The 17,671-nt window shown below is 34.4% G+C and overlaps 6 protein-coding genes across 6 annotated transcripts; 3 read left to right on the top strand and 3 right to left on the bottom strand.

Moving 5' to 3' along the window:
• Positions 1-779: 779 nt before the first annotated feature.
• On the top strand, positions 780-1,246 carry Tsp_08527 (conserved hypothetical protein). Its single transcript, XM_003375493.1, has 2 exons — positions 780-798; positions 1,083-1,246. The coding sequence occupies exons 1-2, from the start codon at positions 780-782 to the stop codon at positions 1,244-1,246; spliced, it is 183 nt and encodes a 60-aa protein (XP_003375541.1).
• A 1,578-nt stretch (positions 1,247-2,824) lies between these two features.
• Positions 2,825-5,418, top strand: Tsp_08526 (dimethylaniline monooxygenase [N-oxide-forming] 4). Its single transcript, XM_003375492.1, has 5 exons — positions 2,825-2,966; positions 3,072-3,321; positions 3,440-3,611; positions 3,735-4,726; positions 5,376-5,418. Exons 1-5 carry the CDS (start codon positions 2,825-2,827, stop codon positions 5,416-5,418), a joined length of 1,599 nt encoding a protein of 532 aa, XP_003375540.1.
• A 260-nt stretch (positions 5,419-5,678) lies between these two features.
• On the bottom strand, positions 5,679-6,623 carry Tsp_08525 (hypothetical protein). The gene is made up of 3 exons (XM_003375491.1): positions 6,341-6,623; positions 6,067-6,210; positions 5,679-5,734 (listed from the first exon to the last, which is right to left on the bottom strand). Exons 1-3 carry the CDS (start codon positions 6,621-6,623, stop codon positions 5,679-5,681), a joined length of 483 nt encoding a protein of 160 aa, XP_003375539.1.
• Positions 6,624-10,194: 3,571 nt separating this feature from the next.
• On the bottom strand, positions 10,195-10,730 carry Tsp_08524 (sericin-2). Its single transcript, XM_003375490.1, has 3 exons — positions 10,640-10,730; positions 10,417-10,547; positions 10,195-10,332 (listed from the first exon to the last, which is right to left on the bottom strand). The coding sequence occupies exons 1-3, from the start codon at positions 10,728-10,730 to the stop codon at positions 10,195-10,197; spliced, it is 360 nt and encodes a 119-aa protein (XP_003375538.1).
• A 1,278-nt stretch (positions 10,731-12,008) lies between these two features.
• On the top strand, positions 12,009-14,766 carry Tsp_08523 (EF hand domain containing protein). The gene is made up of 3 exons (XM_003375489.1): positions 12,009-12,220; positions 14,142-14,356; positions 14,479-14,766. Exons 1-3 carry the CDS (start codon positions 12,083-12,085, stop codon positions 14,696-14,698), a joined length of 573 nt encoding a protein of 190 aa, XP_003375537.1. The 5' UTR covers positions 12,009-12,082; the 3' UTR covers positions 14,699-14,766.
• A 664-nt stretch (positions 14,767-15,430) lies between these two features.
• Tsp_08522 (mannose-1-phosphate guanylyltransferase) lies at positions 15,431-17,353 on the bottom strand. The gene is made up of 7 exons (XM_003375488.1): positions 17,308-17,353; positions 16,690-16,832; positions 16,470-16,625; positions 16,272-16,350; positions 16,065-16,192; positions 15,826-16,008; positions 15,431-15,562 (listed from the first exon to the last, which is right to left on the bottom strand). The coding sequence occupies exons 1-7, from the start codon at positions 17,351-17,353 to the stop codon at positions 15,431-15,433; spliced, it is 867 nt and encodes a 288-aa protein (XP_003375536.1).
• Positions 17,354-17,671: the final 318 nt, after the last annotated feature.

The following is a 17,671-nucleotide window of genomic DNA, read 5'->3' as shown; positions in this document are numbered from 1 at the left end:
TATTTCATCATATGATAATTCTAATGTATTAAACTTCACTTTTATTTAAAATGCAATGCAAAAAAGATAATACTATACTTTACAAAACCATAACTATTACGTAACAGTTTAAAAGCAGAATTAAAAAAGTTCGCTTTCATATATGAGTAAAATTTTCCATTTAAACAGTTATGTAGATATTAGTTTTTCATTTTGAGTTTTAAAAAAGGCAATTTTATGAAATTGTTATAGTCATTTGAATAGAACTGATCACATATTATTAAACTGCACGTACCTTCAGTGAGAGTCTGGTTAGTAATGGAATCAGTGAAGCATCGTTCGTTAATAGTCAGTGAGGACGGAACGTCGGCCAGTTGACAGCAAATCTGATTAATTCTGAAATAAATAATGAATTAATTATCAAATATATAAAAAAGCTTCATATACTGACTTATGCTCTGGCAATTTGATAATACCATGAACATATTCATTAGGACCGGAGCATGTTGCATTGAAAGTGGTCATCTTGCAATTCTGAATTCAATAAAAAAAATAAAACAAAATAATCTTAATTTAAATGAACTGGATACATCATTAGAGTTAAGAAGAAGAAGAAGAAGAAGAAGCTTACTTGAGTTTTACTGCAAGCAACCGGCTTGGCACAGCTGAGTTTCACAAATCCCGTACCTCGACCCTGTATGCTGAGAGCTTCGTGTGACTGACATTGAAAAATGGAAAATTCAGCCGGATCAAACGTGCTCGCCAACGCCTGATTAATCAAAAAACAAACACAAACAACAATGAACATCATGCACAGCGGTAAGCTGTATGCAGGAGTGTTGTGCAGCGAAAAAATCCACTCAAACGAAGAAAATTCAAAATGAAATCAGTTGAAGAGTTGGAATTATAAAATTTTTTGAAACTTTAATGAGCCGATGCACAAAGAAAACTGTGTTACAATGCCACAATGCGATTGGAGGAAGAGAAAGAGCAAAGGGGGCGAAATTAAAAATGAACATTCACGCCCTTCAATGTATATCCCAAACGCTGATGAGAAATGGGGCCAAAAGGTAGACCAGGTCGGCTTCCATATTTTTTTTCAGGCCAATTGCAAGTTGCCCATTCAAAATTTCTAAGCTCACCCGCAACCTGCAAAGATCACCTGAACCAACCGATGACAGACGATCAAGCGGGTCAACTGACGCTCAAAACGACTGCCTCTAATCGAACAATCTCCATCAAGCTGGTTGATTCACAATCACAATAGTGTCAAAAGGAACATTGAAAAATATGCCATGTTTAAAAAAAAAGAACAATATATTCTGCCTACACATGCTACTTTTTGACGCAATCGACCAGTCAACATTTAAACAACAGTTTAATCAAAGTGTCGAAACATGTTAATTTTCATCCACCTCGCTAATTACTAAACAGAAGACCGTCTAATTGGGAAAAATTCTCAACAATATAAGCTATTGACATAAAAACTTCAAAAAAAACGTTTCTGATTTTCACACAGATTAAATAAAAAATGTCTTATACTAACTGCATAATTATACAATTTTAGGAATTAAAATAAAAACACAAATAATGATGAATAACAATACTTTACACTAAAAAAACATAATTCGTAAACTTATCGAATCACATTTTTTTATTTATGTAATTAATTTTAGAGTTATAGAATATGAACAATTCATATTCATGCGGGAAATGTTCGACTGTCAATGTTATGTGACAGTGTGATCTTCAGGCATTCTTAAAGCGTACTGTAATCAGTTTAGAAAATACTCCTTCATGATTTAACATTGCAAAACAAAAGTTTAACACTAATCTGCAACGCCGCATATGCATAGGGAATGAATAAAAATATCACATCCGGCTGTTACAGGGATGAATTATTATTAAAACAGATATGAAGAAAATTTTTAATGAAAACTAAATTTAAATTAATCAACACTTCTACAATTCTAAATCACGCTGAAACCAAGCATACGTTCATCAAAAAAAGCAAATCATTTTTATGCAAATTTGCAAGATTAAATGCACCATGATGCCCCTAAAAACAAAAGCTTTCGCCGACGCAAAGGATGAAATATGAAGCATGAAACAACGTGAATATTCAAACAGACAAGTAAAAAAGGTTGACAACAATGCATTATTCAGAAAAGATAAATAAATCGCTTTCCTTGATTTGGTTGCTGAGCAGGGTTCGCCGATCTGTCATCACTCATCCACTTCTGCAATGAATTTTTCTATTTGTCATTATCAATCAATTTCTCATTGAACAAGCTAGTTTTCCGCATAACATTCCGTCATAATAGAATATACCTGACATGCATTTTAAAAATTATGTTTTGAGTTTTTGCATAAATATTTTCCATTATCAACAACGAGAACAACAACAACAGCAATAATTATGATAGCAAGTGAAATGCAATTTATTATTATGAGTAAATTTATGAAATTAAATCTATTCGGTGAGAAAGCTGCTCACTATTACTATTTGATGTCCACTTTTGAGTAATCGTCTGAAAAAAATGACATATCATTTACTCTCAGCCTTGGGCACTTCACAAGCCTGTCTGTGCTACTAGTTACCATTTTCGCTTAACGGGAATTTCATAGCCTGCGGCTAATCTGCGCGTCTTTCGCAAAACTATACAGTAGCTATCAGCAATTTATACCTTATGCAGATTATTTCTTTATTGGCCATTAGTAACGTATATCAAATCATAATTGAAAACGCTGACGACGACGTGCGGTTTCTCGGCAAAGTCGTTTTCCAAAATAACTCATTTAACGGTCAATTTAAAACAGCTTTAAGTAAACAAAGCTAATTAACATGCGCGTGGCTATTGTTGGCGCCGGTCCAAGCGGCTTAACAGCAATCAAAACATGCCTCGATTATGGTTTAGAGCCGGTCTGCTTTGAAAGGGCAGATCGAATTGGAGGTCTGTGGTATTATCAAGAGAAAGTGATTCCAGGTAAGAGATTTCACAATCAACGTGAATGAATGCCAGTTGCAAAACAAATAATGCGAAATGAAAATTATTTTTGAATTAATTGTGCATACGCTTTGTTGATGTCAGGACGATCGACAGTGATGAAAAGTACCGTGATCAACACCAGCAAAGAAATGTCTGCTTACAGTGATTTCCCGCCAAGACGTGACTTGCCCAACTTCATGCACAACACCCAACTATTGCATTACCTGGAAGAATACGCTGATCGATTCAAATTGACGGAGCATGTCCACTTCAACACAGAAGTGATCAAGGTGACCAAAAGCGTTGATCACGCTGAAAATGGGCACTGGATGATTGAAACTAAAAATACAATGTAAGTGTTGTTACCAACAACAACAACAACAACAACAACAACAACTGCAATGACGAAAAATGTAGAAAAAACAAAACTTAACATATAAGAATAAATGTTAAAAGTTTAACTGTTGTAGAACCAGTGAAGTAGAGATGAACGATTTCGAAGCCGTATTGCTTTGCTCAGGTCATCACTGTCATCCGTATATGCCAAATTTCAAAGGTTTGCATACGGAATTCGACGGCAAAGTGATGCACAGTATGGAATATCGACGTCCAAATGGATTCGATGACAAACGTGTGCTCGTGGTCGGTATTGGCAATTCGGCTTGTGACATTGCTACGGAAATCAGTCGCTTCGCTAAAAAGGCTAGTTAGCTTAGGTTTTGTGTTTTTTCAAGTCTTGACGGCTTTCTGTTTCTTCCTCTTCAGGTGTTCCTGAGCACCAGACGAGGAGCATGGACATTCACGCGCACATTCCACTGCGGCTATCCGTACGACGTACTGCTGTTGACTAGGTTCTCAAATCTGATCTGCCGTTGGTTTCCCAATATTGCCAGTCGTTATTTGGAATTTTCTCTGAATGCCCGATTCGACCACGTAATGTACAGCCTGAAACCGAAGCACAACGTCTTCCAAGCGCATCCAACGTTCAGCGACGATTTACACAGTCGCCTGAGCTCGCAGATGGTGGTCATTAAGCCGGATGTTTATGAATTTGGTCGCAATTCGGTAAAATTCACCGATGCAAGTGAAGAATCCGATATCGACACCGTCGTCCTTTGCACTGGATATCAGATCAGCTTTCCATACATGGAAGAAAATATCCTTTCGATAAACAACAACGAAACTGCTTTGTTCAAATATATGTACTGCCCACAACTGAACCATCCAGAAACGTTGGCTGTGATCGGCCTTGTTCAACCTTGGGGTTCAATTTTGCCCATCTCAGAGATGCAGTGTCGTCTGGCATGTCACCTGTTGGCAAACAAGCAAAAGCTGCCACCACGTGCAATAATGGAAAAAGAAGTGCAAGAAAAGCAGACAGAAAATGCCCAACGTTACGTGCGCAGTCAACGACACACGATCCAAGTAGACTACGTACCTTATTTGGATGAAATTAGCCAGATGATTGGCACTAAGCCGAACTTGTGGAAGTACTGGCGCACGGATCCAAAGTTGGCATTCAAGCTCCTCTTCGGACCTTGCGTACCTTATCAGTATCGACTGGAAGGTCCACATGCATGGCACGGTGCAAGGGATGCCATCTTAAATGTCTGGGATCGTATTCGATATCCAACACAAACGCGCCAAATCACAGCATCACCTTTTAAATATGACATTACCTTGATCCCGAGCAGCATTGTCGTCCTTCTGTTCATCATCTTAATGCCTATATGGATCCTGGTTCTCGTTTCTCTTTGGTAACAATAAGAATAACAACAACAACAACAACAACAACAATACAATCTTCAATCTTCCGTGGACTGATATTAGGTTTTTCTTTTACATTTTCTGGTTTTTCACACAGACATTTTTTCTATCATTCACTTGCGTTCTTTGTTTCCGTCTCGTATGTTTAGCCAAGCCAAAACTTAAGCTTACATAATAAAAATAAAGCAACTTTGAGTTTTAATTGCTATTGCTGATTTTTCTCTTCTTGAGAAAACATTTTAAAAAAAACAGAAAAAAAAGATTACAATAAACTTCAGTGCACCTTATTCAATTCACCATAGTTACAGTCGAGTATGGTGAAAAAAACTAGCTACTTATCTATAAAACGTTCTCATTAACTAATAAAAGCCAGTTTTCAATACAGCATGCATATTGTGTGCCCTATTAAAATAATCACGGTAACAAATTTATTCATATTCAAATGATCACTCACTGCTGTCACTAAGCTTCACAAAAAAAACCCACAGCGGTTGGCATAACGTCATTGCTTTAATGAATTAAATTATAATTTACAAAGAGAATTTTCAGTAAAATAGTTTAATTTAATAAACTGTCACAAGTATGGTTCCATTAAAAATTGAATTAATTCATTTTTAAATAACCATAAAAATTTAACAGTACAATTCAAAAAGTCATCACTTACAAATGCAATGTCAAATAAATAAACTTCTTGCTCATCAGTTTATGCAAAACACTTGGGATGGAATAAAGCAACCAAGTGTTTTATTAGAGCACAACATTTCGTTTCATTTCATATTTCGAGGCTTAACCTTCGCCTGGGTGAATCTGACAGTAATTAACATAACTTATTGACCAATCGTCACAAAAGTTGGGTCGCAATTCTTTAATGTACCTGAAAATCATCTAAATACAGCACTCACCATGTATATACAAAAAAAATTTAAAAAAGAAATAAAAACACTAAATTGTGGCAACTGATTGTACAATATTACACTGATCAACTTGTAAAATTAATACTGAACATGTTGAAGTTAAACACTTATTTAACAACTGTTCAATGATGATCGTAAAACCGTAATTAGAATTTGAAAAAGAAATTTTTTACCGCACGTTTGCCATAATGTAACGATGTCTCAGTTCGCTTATTTTGTCAATGGTTACATCATCAAATTGATCTTGGAATTCTTTGCGTCTGTAGAACGCATGATATATCATCAGAAATTCAAGCATAATTCCGCCGGCTAATGAGTGTGAAACAGATCGATGTAACAAAAATTAAAATATAATAAAACAAAATAAAAACAAAACACTTCTGCAAATGTAATAACATTCACAATTGCACAATTACCAACTGTTGGATGCTTTTTCACGTCAGCAGAATAAAGTCGACGAAAATAGATGTCGTATTCTTTCAAATCGAACATCCATCGTTTGTTGTCCGGCACAAATGGCATGACTTTGGCCAATTTTTCAAAAGCCTTCATCAATACAACTGAATAAGCACAAACAAATGAAACTGTGAATTAGCATACTTCGCTAGTCATAAGCTGCTTCAGAATGTCGAATTTTTCTTCAAATAAAAAAGACGAAAATGCACAAAATGCCTGCAAAAGTTGACCAACAGAACATGACATTACGATACAAATGGACTTTTACTTTCACCGATGATTCTTCAAATTCAGAGATGCGGAACGAACTGTCGTATGCGTTGCGGTATTTCAACACCGTCAGCACGGTCATCAGCCTGCGGAATGGATTAATTCCCAAAACGTGCAACGTTTCTTGCATCAAGTTGAACGGCTCTAAAGGATTTGGCTTATTTTCACAAAACCACCGTCCTCCAAGCGTGCTGTGGAACAATTTCTTCTGCCTGAAAAGCTTGGACAACAAGCCGCAGTTTGCCATCTCTATCCGCGAAGATTACGGAAATACACTCCCTGACTGAATTACTGAAAAATAATATTCAACGCTTGCAGTGAATACGTTCGTTAAATTGATGTGCAAGTTTGTTAAATATGCAAATAAGTAAATAAATAAATAATTTATTAACAGTGCACATATTATCTACATTTTTAATTCAAAATAAAAGAGATATTTAAAAAATAAAATATTTATTGAACAACATGAGTAATGAATTAGACAAATCAAAAATTATATTACTGTAATGATAAATTTGAAAACAAGTAGAAATGTACAAAAATTAAAAGTTTTAATATTTCAATTATTTCATTTTTGTATTTGCAGTGCTGTTAAAAAAGTTGAACAAATTTTATGCTATATTCCTTTTTTAAATTATTAATTATCTGTTTTGAATTGACAAGTTTAGTATAGTATCCAGAAAAAAAGAATTAAATACCAACAGTAATACTAGGCATGGAATACGAATAAATTAAGCAAACATTTACATATATTCTTTTAAAAAATTCTTTTTTTAAAATATATTCACGTAATATTCTCTAATGAAAAACGGTTTTATTTTGAAAATGCACAATAATCCATGAATTAGTTGCATATAAATAATTTCAACTTTCAAAAGGAAATTTATGAAAAGAAAAAATGATTGTTTTGATGATTACGTTTGAATTCATCATTCATTGTATAATAAAAATTTTCCTTCTCCCAAAATGAAACAATACTTTCGTACATACATATCAAAATAGATGGTGGATTTTGTAACGGACAAAGAGGGGTCGATTTTAGTAATAGCAGCAACAACAGTGAACAAAACAGCACTGCATTCTTTGAAAAATAATTCATATTCATATTGTTAAAACAATTCAGAAAACAGCATAATTTATTGAATATTTTTTCAACAAGGAAATGAAAATGAAAGTTTATTCAGAACAAATAAATAGGATCGGATGATTGATTAATTTCAATATTAAAATATCGTTATTTGGCTGTTGTTGTTGTTGTTAATATGTTTCGTTGAATCAAATATCCTTCTTCCAAATAAGACCGGTAATAATCATGAAGACCAAACAGGCGAAAGTTTCATTCCATCTTTTATATTTATTTGTTGAAGTTAAAATTTACAAAAATCACTGTCGGCAAAGTTGAATATTACTGGAAATTTTGAACTGAAGCACAATCTGTATGATCAATAGAAGGTCATTTATTTTTCAATTACTAAAGCTGAGCAAGCCGATATTATCATCCTCGACCATATATGCATATAATCAAAATATTTATTAATCACATTCTTGCATCAATCTCTCGTTTAAAAATGTCAAAAATGACGCCGTCAATTTTTATTCTCATCAAATCTGAACCAAAAATGTTGTCAATTTTCCATGCTGAAAAAAAAGAGTTCGAAACAAACAACAGAAAAGGTGAAAAAAATAATGAAAGCAGTTAAAAAACAGTGAAAGCTAAATGATGCTTGTTTTTGCAATTTTTGAATTTGAATATCTGAAAGGGAAAATTAATTGAAAACTGAATTGGTTTTAATGGTACCAAATTGTCACCAATTACCTGAACAAGAAAGTTTCCAAATTTGAAACGATTCAGTGAAGCAGAAAATCTGATTTCAACAAATCGATCATTAAATATGTGTGCAATACACAAATAAAGAAATACACGACAATTTATCGCACGTCACATTCGTACACAGTCCAATGTCCCAAGAAAGACAACCGCAGATGAAGATGTTGAAGAAACGTATATAATGATGATAATAAGATGATGAATTTCAATGACGCATATTGCCATTCCATAAGCAATAAATAATAACACTGAAGTTTATATTTGTAAAAAAATTTTCAAATTCTCCAAAGCGGCAGCATTTCAATCAAGCATATTGCATTATAAAATTGTTCAATTGTTATAAAAAGCATACAAATAAGATTAGAAGAAACAATATTTTATTATATTTAAAAATTACAACAACAACAATTATTAATATTATTTTAAGAAAAAAGTTCCATGAGATTCGGTTAGTTGAAAAAGAAAGAGATACAAAGAAAAAAAGATTGAGAGCTTTATGTAAAATGAATAAGTTAGCAGCCATTTGTTTCAGTTTTTCTACAAGCCGAAGTTGTGTAAATCAAATAAAGTGTAAATCAGAGCAATGCGGTCTCTCAAATATACACATATACACACGCGTGAAGTGGCAAATGCACGTGCTCTTCAATTTAAAAAGCGCCATCCAAAATGTGCAGAAGGAAAAAAGCCTTTGACGCAATAGTGAAAATCTTTTTCCAACCATCTTTACGACACACCCACACGTTTGACGTAAAAGCGAATTTCAAATTTAAATCATTTATTTTAAAAAAAATAAACAAACAAAATAAAACGTTGTATTTCAGTCGTGCAACTGCGTATGCAAATTATTATACTATTATGTTATTATTGTTAGTTCCTTTGTTTGTTATTTTGTATTCACTGAATTATGCAAATTTAAAATAAACAAAAATATTTATCCCATTGTTGATGGCAATTGTAAAAATAAGACAAGAAAGAATGCAAGAGTAGTTTAGTTGAAAAAGAGAAGAAGAAGAAGCAATTTTCTCTTTTACATTGGAATGCTAGTTTGACAAGATTTCAGTTCTGACCATCAGAAGATAAATTTGAATAAGTGAAAAATCTGTGCAACTTGTTCTCGACGTGCAATCATCATCACACTGAACACGCATTGCATCTCCCCTCTTCAAAGTTCTCTCCATCCTCATTTTACATTGGATATTTTTGAATGCAACAAACAATAACCAAAAACAATATTTGAGTAATCGTGGCTATTATTTTTTTTCAAAAAATATCTTTCGTTTACTGCATTTATGAGCAATATGCATGAGTGATAGGTTGGTTTTCAAAGAGAACAATTGAAAGAAACAATATCTATAATATATATATATATATACATATACATGCACACGCAAATAAAGAAATGCGTTAGAACCAAATGCGATACATTTATTGATTTAAAAATTGGAAAAATATGTGAAAGGAAATTAAAAAAAAAGCATTTCAATTTCTCTCACATCAGGTGTTCAATTTCCTGAAACAATTGGTTATGACAAAAAGCAAAAAAAGTAATTAATAAATAAAAACACCAAATAGAGCATATAGTACATGATGAGAGAAAAAAAATATTTTTTTTCATTGTTTCTACCTCAAAAGTTTTCTACCTCTCTAATCGATGCATTCATTGTATATTGAATTAATGAGCAATTTGGTCAGTCAGTTTGTCATTGTTTAGTTACTTTTAACATGAGGCCCATGAATTAGCTTGATATTTATTCATCATAAATAAATATCCAGTCTGAGCAATGTCAAATAATTAATGATTCCTCAATTATGCGGTATTTTATTGTGTATTGTGCACAGCAAAATTTCAAAGACATTCAATAAATTGCCAAAACAGTCAAAATTAACGACAATGTCCATGTCAAATGCATAATATGGATGGTGTTCTTCTTTTCAACTCATCACAGCTTGCCGATTAGAATCAATTAAAAATTTCATTGCAGCTTTAGCTTTAGGGACAGCAATTTCTGCTCATGTAAATGCCAATGCCGCTACTACCGCTACTACTACTAATAGTATTGCTATTACTACCACTAATACTACTACCACTGCTACTACTAGTTGTAGTAGTACTAGCAGACAAGACACACTTTGAAAAAGAGTCATTATCGGTCAATAATATCTGCCTATATACGCAGCTGCGCTTGTTCGCTTTATTCTCTTCTTATTCAACCAAATCTATTTGAGATGCACGCCAGTCTATCAATTTTACAGTTGCTGATGAGAAATATTTGGCACAACATCTACTACAAATATCTCTGCTTAATAGCATTTTCACTATGGGAAATGTTGCCTCGAGGTCGGCTTTCAATAATGCAATATTAATGTTGTCGACGTGAATTTCCATCACCAAAACGTGCACAGCACTGGCAAACGTGAATTCACCACTCACTCACTGAAATGTCCCATTATGGCTATACGATCGCGTAAAACGATACCCAAAAGTAAACTTTTCGTTAATGAAAGCACATTCGTCGTCTCGTTCATTCACAAAATGATTAAATTCGATGAATGCAGAGCAAAAAACAGCAATACTGCTTATATCTTTTCGCAAAGATAAAATTGGGTACATATAAATGTAAAAATAAATAAATAAATGATAGCCCATGCATGTTTCGATGCTAAAGCAAAACCTAAATACCAACGATGCTAAAGCAAAGCAGAAAGCGCACATTGTCAAATAAATTATTCACTTAAGCATACAATGAAGTCGCATCGTTCGGTTCAAGGTGACAAGTAGAAAACCATTTGGTTTCAATTGAACTTCTTCTGTGAAAAGATGAAATTAATCAGCTAATCAATCTTACCCCTGTTAGCGGTAGCACAACCGATCACCGTGAAAAAATTTTCCCTTAAATATTTGCATATGATATTTATAAAAACAGAAACAAACCAACAAACAACACAGCAGCGATCAAACAAATGATCAAACTAACAACAGAGAAAGAGAGAGAGAGATCCATGACTATTTGCGTAATAATGCGCTTGAAAAATTCGATACAACTTTGTGGTGCTTTAAAATTGTTGTCAGTATTGCTTATTTTCATTTTTTCAATTAATCAGAAAAAAAAAGAATAAATAAAGAAAGAATAAATGTTAAAAGTAAAAGTTTGAAGAATGGATGGATGGAAAAGATAAAGTGAATGAAAGGGAACGTAATTAACGAACAAACAAAGCGAGTGAGTGGCTTTATTTGGTGACAATGAAGAAGAAAAGAGAAAATCGCAGTTCGGTTGGCTGCTTGATCAGAAGCAACGAATTTGAATAACCGCAAACGGTTGGCCGTTTGCGTAAACTATTACCAACTTAAAAGGCAAAAGATGTCAATCGTAATTAATGCAATTTCATTGTCATCGATGCAAAATGCTGATTCATCTCTTTTCTTCTCCAACAGCCACCGCACCCAAGCAAGCCAAACCCATTTTCCCATATTATCATTCTGTGCGTATTTTCTCGCTTTCACTTTCTTAGCTTAGCCTTCTCTCTCTCTCTGATTGCTCTTTTTCTCCTTTGTTAGTTTTGTTAATTGCAAAAATTCTCATTTCCCTTCAAAATTTTCCATATTTCATTTTTGAAACCAATGCTGCGGTGCGCCACCTGTGATCGCGCCATGCATCGACTGCTCGCGTCTACTATTACTGCAGCTTTGCTTTGCGCTTAATCATGCGACAGTTTCAGCCTAACGCTTACTTGTCCAATCCGAGAGCTGTCATTGACTCCGAGCGGTAAGAGTTGCTTTCTCTAGTGTTCATTTCCACCGACCAAGGGCGACCTGAGCGGTCAGGTCAGAAAAGCTGACCAACCGACCGTTTGTCGTTGCGATCATCTGTAGCTTGAATATGGAATGGGCGTCGAAAGCTTTCGGCCGAATATCCCAAGAGTCCAAAAACCGAAATACTGTCGTCAAGACCCTGGTCTCGCCTCGTCTCAACGCCTACACTGAAGAGGAACTGGAAGAATTCAGTGCCGCTTTCAAAGTAAGCCTAATTCTCAAACTAACTCTTCCGCCTCTACCTCTATCATATTCCTCCTATTCGATGTTAATTTGATGTGAGGATCATTTTCAGAAAATTAACCTTTCCCAACAGAAAATTTCAGATATAATAATTAATTAAAATTCAAAAAGTTTTAAGTTAAAAAAATAAAACAGAAAATCCCTTCATCCACAACACAACTTGGCAACATGATATCCAGAACATCTATCTAGTGATATATATTTGTATGAAATGGAAAGAGGAAAAAAACAATCAAAAGAAGAACTCTTTATACATATCCATATATCCATATACATGTACATGCACATATATCATATCGACTAGACACTCGTTGACAGATTGGGCTTCTTTTGACACCAGTTGTGTGCATTAACCAATTTAGCAAAAGAAATAAAAAACGCAACAAAATGCGCCTGTCACTAGCAGCGTTAATTTTTCATCAATTCAGTCCAAAATGTGACGATGAAGGCGTGAAAAAATGGAAAAAACTGCCAACGGTGAAACGATCGATTGCAGCCGTCGAGGCTGCGTGCACAACAATGAAGACTCTGTCTGGCAGGGGTGGAAGAACAATTTACAACTTGGATACTTCACAAGCACTGCCAATGTCGGCGCATCATTTCACCGGGATGCACGTCGCAGTGTAAGCTCGGCTTTGAAGTTGTTGTAATGTTTCTGGTTCGATTAAGCAAATTTTTCAAAAACACGCCCATTATGAAAAAACCGGGACAAAATTAAAAGAAAAACCTCCGGATCAGTTGTGAAAATTTTCATTCAATAATTCCTCCACTGCAAGTGATCAGCTTCGTGCAGAATTTTATTCTTTCTGTCTATTTTGTTTTTCTCCACTTTAAAATTGCCCAAATTACTTCGGAACAATTTAACCAATTCGATCCACGCCTTGGTGGTAAATTTGATTTGGACAATTTCAAAAATACCATTAGTGGCAACTGTGTGAAAAAGAAGCAGCATACGTGTCAAATGATATAAAAAACAATGCCTGCACTTGATGTGAATCGAGTTCCTCCTGCTCTCATCATTATCATCAACATCTTATTATTATTATCAGAAGAGAAATTATTATTGCAGCAATTTAAAAGATAAATTTCCAATCAAGCATGCAAATTTTCTTCAATTAAATTGCTTTTTTGTCCGAGAACAGTTGAACAATCATCGACGTGCTTTCCAATTAACAAAAATACGCCTAGTAACGAGAATTGTTGAACAATAATTTTCCATTTTCTCATCTGCATGTTTTCAATAGGAATCGAAGTTCAACTTCCTGATGGTATAGAAGGAAGTTCAGTGGTCTAAGCATTAGAAAAACACAGTATAGATTTGTGTCGACCAAAACGGTTCCTTTACATGTTTCCATTTGCATACACCAACTTTGAAAATTATCAGTAAAAGCAGAGCAGTGTTTGTTTGAATTTGAATAAGAATGCTGCGCCAATATGCCTGACTACTTACTATTAGTAGTTTCCAACATCCGCACTAATGAAATGAATTGTAAACGTCACCGTTGCAAGCAGTGGTCAGTCATGCATTATTGCATCATCAATGTCCGCCGGCTCAGCGGCCGTCCAGCTACTGTTAACGTGAAATCAATCCATGGCGTAAACCTCCCGCGTGCACGCTTCGAGGAAAATGATCACCACAAAGAAAACAACAACAACAACAACAACAATTAAATTATAGCAATATTGAAGTGAAAGTGATGGAAACGTCTTCTTCATCAGTAAACATATATTGATCGTTATCAAAAATGAAATAAACAAATTCAAATGATGGATGAGTGAAAAATAATTTTTCCCACACAAATCTGATGATGATCAATTAATTTTTCACAATATCTTCTTTGATGGTCACATTTCATTATGCAAATGTTTGCTTTCCATTTCAGATGTTCGACAGGGATAGCAACGGCACGATCAACATCAAAGAGCTTGGCGTTGCAATGCGCATGCTGGGACTCAATCCAACTGAAGATGAACTGTTGAATATGGTCAACGAATTCGACGTCGACGGCAATGGGAAAATCGACTTTGTCGAATTTTGCCGAATGATGAAGTGCATGAACAAGGAAACTGACCAAGAATTGGTTCGTCTCGCTTTCCGGTAAATATCAAAGCTTGCTTATTTTAATTATCCTCTCCCCTTCCTCCGCCCCCACCCATCCCCGCCTCCCGTCCTCATCTTCTTCATATTGCACTGATCGAATACAAACGTCATATTCACAGGGTGTTTGACAAAGATGGAAATGGGTTCATCACTGCTCAAGAGTTTCGCCATTTCATGACTACAATGGGCGAAAAATTCACCGAAGAAGAAGTGGACGAGATTATCCGCGAAGTGGACAAAGATGGAGATGAGCAGATCAACTACGAAGAGTTTGTACAGATGATCGTGCCCAGTACCAACCGAAGAGACAATGAAGACAACAACGGTACTGTACAATAATGATAATAATAATAATAAACTGTAGCAGAAATACAATTCAAAGCTGAATTGGAAAACGCTGACACTGAGCTAACGAGCTCACAGCTTCCCTTGGCTGTTGCTTACTCTTCCACTCAGATGAAAGACTTGCTTGCATACTTAAAAAAAATACATAGCTTGACGGATGTGATTTCACTGTGATTATTATTATTACTTTTGAAAAAGTTCATTGCCAGGCGAAGAGAAGCGGTTCAATTGCTATTTCTACCATTCGCATTAAATTGTCCTAACTCTCAACGAAACTTCACTTGCATAAAAAAATTAACAACCTTGCATCGTCTACGAACGAAATGAAATAAACAAATAAGAAAAATCATGCATACCATTATTCGAGATGTTATTTCATATCAACTTCAATCTCTCATTTTTGCATGTCGAATGGACGAATAATTCAATCAATCACCAAATTATGGAAAAAATGCAAAACAATGAATCAAGGGAAAAGTTGAATTATTCAAGTATAACAGCAACAATAATTTGGCAACTGTGAACAATCGATGTAACAATTAAAGCCAACAACAGGTTGAAATAACGGAAGAAAAAATTGCAATAAACCGTTGAAAACCAATCACAGAATAACAGAGCATTGTGAAGAAAAATGTTAACCAAAATAACCAACATTACCTATTAGCCGTAGGAAATCAAATAGCGGATTGAATGATGAACCATCAACCAGGCAATGTGTTGAATAGATTACATAATTATATGCGGTTTCGGGACATTTTCTGTAATTCCTTTGTGAGGCAAAATTTTCGCCCCATTCAAATACACTTCATCGTTTACTAGTACATCTTCGCCTAAGACGCATACATTTTCCATGCGAACCTATGATTTTGAACATAATTAAATGCACAACTCAAAGCAACATCAAACTTAATTTTAAAATAAAATGCAGTAGGAAAACAATATTTTTATGAAAAATAAAAACATTTCACCAACAAGAAAAAAACATACTAATCTGCAAGTTGGATATAATCTTTTACAACAGTTGTATAAATAAATATATGCACAGTCGAATTGAGCAGAAGAAAGAGAATTATTAAATCGAAAATTGAATAAATTTCTAATGAAAAGAAAGAACACCTTACCCAACGACCGATGGATGATTTCCAACCAATGATACAGTTGTTGATCCAACTGTGCGATTCGATGACGCAATTAGCCAACACGGTCGTATGCTTGAGACAGACACCATCCCTGATGATCACGTTGGGACCAATTACAACATTCGGTCCAATGCGACACAAGGAACCCACCTTTGCCGATGGATCCTGTATGGATCAACAGAAACAATTAACAATTTACACCAGAACAATTTTACACAAACCATCAGCACGTTGCCATGAAATTGTGATCCTTCGGCAAGCAAGCCTGGAACAGTGTTCTTCAAATGTTCCAAATACAACGCACTGCCGGTTATAAAATCTTTCGGCTGTCCAACGTCCATCCAAAAGCCTGAAAATTGAAAGAAAACAAAATTTCTTTTTCCACAACAGAAATGCAAACGATGTATAATAACCGAGGAAAAAATTACCATCAAGCACAAAGGCACATAGCTGACCTTCAGAGGCCATTTGTGGAAATATTTCCTTTTCTATTGATGTAGGCTTCAGCTGAAAATGTAAAAACAGAACTAAACAATAGCAATTTGTTTTTGAAGAATAACAACAAGAAAGAATTCGGTTTAAAAAAGAAACAGTCAAACATCTGTTTTTTCTTTGAATAAAATTACCGGAATTCGATCAAGGCATTTGACATTCAGCAAATAAATGCCTGCATTGATTTTATTTCCCACATACTCTTCAGGTTTTTCCACAAATTCGTCCACTACACCACTGGAACCGAACACAACCACACCATATTTCGATGGCTCTTCGACACGAGTAACCTTCATTATTAGAAAAAAATAAACAACACAATAAACAACAATTCAATATAAACAACAAATGTACCACAATTGTCCCTTCTCGACCATGTTTTTTATGGTAGCGTTTGATCTCTTCAAAAGGGAAATTGCAAACAACATCCGAATTAAGAACAAAAAATGGCTCTTCAGAATCTTCCAAAAAATGTTTGGCTAATGCGATCGGGCCAGCTAAATAAAAAAAAATCAAATCATCAAAGTGAAACAACAGCTTCTTTTCAATTTACATGACTATTATTAACGTGAAAATCACATAGTACGATATTTTTCAAAACTACAGTAGGAAAATTTTCATTTCAAAAAGTCGTATTACAATTAAGTTTCAAACTGAAATTGAACATACATTCAACTGAAGAAATTACAGATTTGAAAAAAAGGCAAAATATGAATATCAATTTATAACTTTTTATGTTTACAAAATTCAGCAAAAAATAAAAATTCCAGTTATTTATCCATTGCAAGCAATATGTACAATCAGCTGAAGAGTGTCAATCAAAGTGTTTATATCAACAGCTAACCGCTTGCAAAATATATTTCATGCTAAATATGACACGATAAAACATGTGCAATATTTGCAATACAAATGACACTTGGTTGAAGAAAAAATTTTTCTAATGTAAATAAATTGCAAATAAACAACGCAAACTCAGTGTCTCACATTTCATGACACAGAAATGCAAAACAAGCGTCATGATATTTAACTGTTTAAAAAAATAATAATTAAAAAAATGCCAAGGCTTTTTTAAATAAAACGCAACAAATTGAAGTCAAAAAGTATACTGAAAAACAAAGTATAAGAATGTCACCATAGAAATGATCTAATAGGTGAATGAATGTCCCGAAATGTTTAAACTTTGAATGTCAGAATTGAAAAAAGGTTGATTCAGAAACGAGACGTAAAGTTAGCAGATGTGGAATTTTGCAGAATTTTGACAATTTCTAATTAATATCACAAGAATAGATTGGAACTTCTCAACAACTAAACACACTAATCAAGTGTCCGTTTCTCA

The sequence above is a fragment of the Trichinella spiralis genome, assembly GCF_000181795.1.
Source record: "Trichinella spiralis strain ISS 195 chromosome Unknown Scfld5, whole genome shotgun sequence".
Lineage (NCBI taxonomy): Eukaryota > Metazoa > Nematoda > Enoplea > Trichinellida > Trichinellidae > Trichinella > Trichinella spiralis.
Note: the sequence above shows the minus strand (reverse complement) of the source record. Positions and strands in the feature narration are given on the sequence as shown.